This window comes from Lithobates pipiens, unplaced genomic scaffold, assembly GCF_037356315.1.
Source record: "Lithobates pipiens isolate NorthernLeopardFrog02 unplaced genomic scaffold, aLitPip1_a1.2 Scaffold_13, whole genome shotgun sequence".
In the NCBI taxonomy this organism is placed as follows: domain Eukaryota; kingdom Metazoa; phylum Chordata; class Amphibia; order Anura; family Ranidae; genus Lithobates; species Lithobates pipiens.
The window spans coordinates 171,972,030-171,978,029 of record NW_027507718.1 but is presented as its reverse complement, the minus strand read 5'-3'; the positions used below and the strand labels follow the sequence as shown (position 1 = coordinate 171,978,029).

The following is a 6,000-nucleotide window of genomic DNA, read 5'->3' as shown; positions in this document are numbered from 1 at the left end:
TACACAAATGTTAGATGCTTTTACGAGGGCCCTCTTGGAAGTCTGTGGTGTCTAAGCCCCACGATGGCAGACAACCTCAGCATTTTAGATCCTATAACACTATACTTAACATGTATAAATAGTTACTCTTATTCCCATGTTGGCTATGCCATTCACGTTTCATGGCCCAATGGTTGTTCTGCATATCTCTCAGTATTAGTTTTGTATGCTGTGTTTTTTCTTTTTCAATAAACTAATTAAACAAATAAAAAAAAACAAAAAAACAAAAAAAACACACGTGTTGCAGTCAGCCATATTTTAATAAAACACTGTGGGCATGGATGACAGTTGTCTTGCAGCTTACAATCTTATTTCCCGAGTAATGTTTGAAGGGGCAGATCATTTGAATTGGCCCAGGTTAACATTGTTAGCTGATCTCTATAAAAAACATAATTATGTATTGTCCATATCAAGAATCTTAAAGTTCACCTGATTAATATCCTGAACTGATTCCACAAATGAAATGCACATACTTTCAGCATCTTCATAAGCACCGCTGGGAACTCCTAAACCCAGGATGCAGTAAAAATACCAACACTCTAGAAATGCCAACAGCTGATCCATATCTTTTCTAAACCACACCTGCATCTCTACAAAGATTTGGAGCATCTTGGGGTGCTCTTGCAGATGCTTGAAGTAACTGCAATCTCCACATGATGACACCATTCATTTTAGTCACATAATTAATAGGTATGCATGTAAAAATAAAAGGCCTACTTCAACATACCAACTAGTGAGTGCTGTGAAGCAGAATCTGAAATTTCTGAGAGTACATAAACACAGATGAGTAAATGGTGCTAACCGAAGGGCATGGCCACCTGTATAAATTATACACAAAGAAAAGATTAGGGAGAAAGGGAAACACCAATATACTATAAGTATTTTCTTCAGCAACAGCAGAAAACCCAAATGCCCATACTGGTCCAGTCCTTTGGGCTACCTTGTGGCAATTGACACTTAATGGATCCTTCTAAATGTGGTTACGGAGAGTAAAACATGAGGTAATGTTTAAAAAACATTTTTTTCCCATAAAAGTGTGTCAGTAGCCACTGTCCACACATATCTAAGAGGAAGACGGGCTGTGGTGTGGTCACTCGGTACTTTCTGCCCAATACCCTGAAAAAAAAAAAATACAATCTCCTCTGATATTCAGGTGCAGCTCATTGATGTTGGTCTTCATTGCTTGTACTTGGAGTTCGGCTTCTTATCTGACTGCGTAACTGTTCTATCAATTCTGGGTTTTGTTGTTGCATTTGTTGAGCAAACTGTTGTCCTCTAAAAAAACATAAATGTACAATTTAAAAAACAGAATTACTATATGAATTTCTAGACAACACCTTTACACTTTAAAGCAAAGTTCCAATCAAATGTTTGTTTGTTTTGTATAGCAGTAGGAAAGGGGTTAGAACTTTAGCTAGACTTACTGCTTCCTGTGACTCCACTGTGGGCATTTACACTCATTTATTCTGACGATAGGAGGGCAGCACAAAGGATGAAAAATGTATCTAATCAGGACAGACAAAATCAGTAATACGTTTTTACTAAAAGAGGAGAAAGGTTTGAATCTCTGCAAGGTTTCTATTGTCTGTGGATTTGTGTCTCATTTCTTGAGTGTAGGTTAGTTGGTGAAATCTAGCCAATGGGGATTTTATGGGTAGTAACCATAAAATCCTTTTAGGGACATGGGACGTGTTATCTTTGGGTTGTACCGTTACTTATAGAAAAATTTACACTGGCAAAAAAAAAAAAAAAAAAAAATGTAGGCAAACCCCCCCCCCCCCCCCCACTATAAGTAAATCTGTAGAAAAACAGTGCTGAGCAAAATGAGGAGTTGGATCTGTGTCCCTCAATGAATTCCAAGTTTTATTTCTTGTACATTGAGGGACAAAAGAAGTCTAACCTTTGAGAAGTCCAAAAGCAGTCCAACTGAGGGGTGTGCAATGCAGCAAACAAATGCACAACAGGCTCAAGAAAACAGAAACCTGCCTGCAGCTCAAAGAGCCATATAAAAGACCATACGCCTCATGCGGGCATTCAGATGAGGCTGCAATATCCAACTGGTAGACTTTAGAGAATGTTGTAAAGAGAAAACCAGTCAGCTGATTTGCAAACAAAAACACAAAGGAAGTGCTGTTTTTTTCAGCAGCATATACACAAAAGGGACAGCAATGCTTGCGATGTAATTGACCTAATAAGAGCGTATGGCCATATTGGGTCAATGTCATCATTAGCAGCCTACCCATTAGCGTATGAGCAGCTACAGGGTGGGGAATGTTCCAACTGCGGCTCATTGGTCCAGGAATGACAGCTTACTTCTTGGTTTGATGAACCCAAGCTCATCACTACTCAGAAGTAATAAAAGCAAAATGTCCAAGTATCTGTGTTGCTTCCCTTAGGATTAGAGACCTCAGAAGTCCAGCACTTACTGCACGCCATGTGTGTGACTGTGCCATGCATTCTGAATTGATAGAATTATGTTTTTGATTAAATTGCTATGTTTTTTTAATCTTTTATTGTTTTTGCTGTTTACTTTTAGTATAAGCAGATGATATCATTTCCCTGAGGAAGCCAATGGTTTTGCGAAACATGTAGGAGCTGAAATCTCAAATCACAGGCTTATACAAGATCTATGCCTGTGTGCTTTTTTGGTTAACAGCTGTAAAATTGCCTGTTTAGTACCTATTGTACCAACCCCTGTCCATGTCACATATACATTTTTTTTTTTTTGTTAAACAAAAGAAACGATAGATAGTTTTTGTAGTCCTTGGCACTGTGATGATCCCGATCCTCATCCTTCTCTTCCCCTATACAAACATACTGCACGCCATGGTTTCCAATATATGCAACTTTAGGGCACGGAAATGGTTAACTCTCTGGTTGAGATGGGGATGAGCCGAGGCTCCCTGTGCCAGCCATCCTCTAGAACACCAGTGCACAGGGAGCGATGTGTCAGAGACATAGAGATGACATGACGCTGTACACATGCCACATTGAAGAGCACACAGAAAGAGCAGAGAAGGCCACTGATGTGTGTGGTAGGACCATGCTTACTATTATCACCTTATGCTACCTTGCCACTCTTACAATGCCGAGTAGGAGATAACTGGACAGATTGAGGTAGAGAGTACAAGATGGGAGAGGCTTGAGGCAAGCATAGGAGGAGGAGGGAACAAGATAGAGAGCAGGTGGAGATTAGGAGAATGATATTTGGAGACAAGATTGGTGATGTAGCTTGGGTCAGAGTTGTGAATGGTTTTGTATCTTATTAGTATTTTTTATTGAATTTTCTGGTCAATCAGAAGCCAGTAAAGGGATTGGCAGAGAGGGGTGGCAGACATTGAATGGTTGGCAAGATTGAGGAGTCTGGAAGCAGCATTCATGATAGACCGAAGAGGGGATATTCTATAGAGAGGTAGGCCTATGAGAAGGGAGTTGCAATAGACAAGGCAAGATATAACAAGGGAGTGAATAAGGAGGTTGGTGGTTTCATTAATTAAAAAGGGGTGAATTTTAGAGATGTTACGGAGTGTCTACGAGTTTTTGACAGCGATTGGCTTTTGGGACAGGTTCAGAGTCCGAGTCCAGGACAGGTTCAGAGTCCGAGTCCAGGAGTACACCTAGTACCCTTAGCATGAGACTAGGGACTGATAGCTGTATTATTGACCTTGGAGTGGAATATGGAAAAATCAGAAGGAGGGCACAAGTGGCTCCCCTATGAGAGCCGTCGTAACTGTAAGTCGGTTCTTTAACACGTTTTTGCAAGCGCACACACCTGCGTGTCTCCGAAGCCGATGAACGCGCCTGGTGGGCTTGATGAACCCCGGGCACTTGCAACCGCTCGTGACAAAGCGAGAACCTGGATTTGTGTGTGTAAACAAACAAATCCCAGTTCTCTCAGGGAAGAGGAGACAAATCGTGTGCTCCTACTAAGTAGGAACACCGATCGATCTCCTCCCCCTAGTCAGTCCCATCACCCCCACAGAACACACCTAGGGAACAGAGTTAACCCCTCCCTGCGAGTGACATTTATATAGTAATTAGTGACTATTTTTAGCTTTGATTGCTATATAAAATGTCACTAGTCCCAAAAAAAACAAAACAAAAAAAACCCCCATAAATCTATCCCCTACTTTGTAGACGCTATAAGTTTTACGCAAACCAATCAATATTTTTGTTACCAAAAATATGTAGAAGAATACATATCTGCCTAAACTGATGTTTATAGCGCAAAAAAAAAAAAAAAAAAGACTGCAGGGGTGATCAAATACCACTAAAAGAAAGCTCTATTTGTGGAGGGAAAAAAAAAAAAAACACGACAATTTTGTTTAGGTGCAGCATCGCACCACGCAATTGTCAGTTAAAGGGACGCAGTACCTTATTGCAAAAAATGGCCTGGTCAGGAAGGGGGTAAAATCTTCCAGGACTAAAGTGGTTAAGGAAGAGATGCAACATCCATGTTGATATGTCAGTAAAGAGGAGACACAAGGAGCGGGGGGGGGGGGGGGGGGAGTAGTAGAGAACAAGATTTGGGTTATCAAGTGATTAAGAGGCGGTATAGAAGGGGTACAAATACAGAGCCTTGGGTGACTCCCACAGAAAGAGGAGGGTAACACTAAAAAGGAATGCTGTGACAGACAGGAGGAGAACCAGGAAAGAGCAGAATCTTGCAGGCCAAGGGAGAGGAGTAGGTGCTCAATAGTGTCAAAGGCCACAGAAAGGGCTAGTAGTAAGAGTATGACATTGTGGCCATTGGTTTTAGCAGTTAGTAAAACATTAGTGAGCTTTAGTATTGAGTTTTAGACTTGCTGGTTGGAACAGTGGGAACCTTGAGTGGAGAGTGTGGACAAGTTTTGTTTTTGACTGCTGGTGATTGCCGTGTTGCATTTTTAGGTTCTTTTTGGGGTTTTGCCTTGCAGCTTTTTTAACACCTTTTCTGTCATTTTACACAGCTTTTTTTTTGAGTATTAGTGTCAGGTAGTACCCTAGTATTAGGAGTACCCGAGTGTTGTAAGAGAGTAGGTGTGGATCATTAGTACCTGTGTAGTGCGAGTGCATGTGGTCGGCGAGTACCTGTGTATTGTCTTGTTGAGTATTAGTATCAGAAAGCTAGTGGTTAGGTAAATTTGGACAGGGTATAATCCTCAAGCCTCATTAACCCTTTCATGACTAAGCCTATTTTTGGCATTTGGTGTTTACAAGTTAAAATCCATATTTTTTTGCTAGAAAATTACTTGGAACCCCCAAACATATATATTTTTTTTAGCAGAGACTCTAGAGAATAAAACGGCGATTGTTGCAATATTTTATGTCACACGGTATTTGTGCAGCAGTGTTTTAAACGCAACTTTTTGGGAAAAGGGACACTTTCATGAATAATAATAAAAATAAAAAAAACAGTAAAATTATCCCAATTTTTTTGCATAATGTGAAAGATAATGTTACGCCGAGTAAATAGATACCAAACATGTCACACTTTATAATCGCACGCACTTGTGGATTGATAAAGTACGGTACCTAAAAATCTCAATAGGCGACGCTTTAATTTTTTTTTACGGTTACCAGGTTAGGGTTACAGAGGAGGTCTAGTGCTAGAATTATTGCTCTCGCTCTGACGATTGCGGCGATACCTCACATGTGTGATTTGAACACCGTTTACATACACGGGCGCGACTTCCGTATGCGGTTTCTTTGCTTCGCGAGCTCGCGGGGACGGCGGGCGTTTTAAAAATGTTTTTATTTTTTTATTTATTTAAAAAATTACTAAATTGTTTTTAAAATAAATAAATTTGATCACTTATTGCTGTCACAAGGAATGTAAACATCCCTTGTGACAGTAATGGGTGGTGACAGGTACTCTTTATGGAGGGATCGGGGGTCTAAAAGACCCCCCACCCCTCCTTTACACTTCAATGTATTCAGATCGCCGAAAGCGGCGATTCTGAATACCATATATTTTTTTAA

The 6,000-nt window shown here is 40.4% G+C and overlaps 1 protein-coding gene across 1 annotated transcript in view; it reads right to left on the bottom strand.

Annotated features, from left to right (window-relative positions):
- Positions 1–280: 280 nt before the first annotated feature.
- Positions 281–6,000, bottom strand: part of SGTA (small glutamine rich tetratricopeptide repeat co-chaperone alpha) — a 65,155-nt gene continuing 59,435 nt past the window's right edge. The window contains exon 11 of the mRNA XM_077475873.1: positions 281–1,314. Within this exon, the coding sequence (XP_077331999.1) occupies positions 1,200–1,314 (115 nt within the window). The 3' untranslated portion in view covers positions 281–1,199. The remainder of the gene's footprint in view (positions 1,315–6,000) is intronic.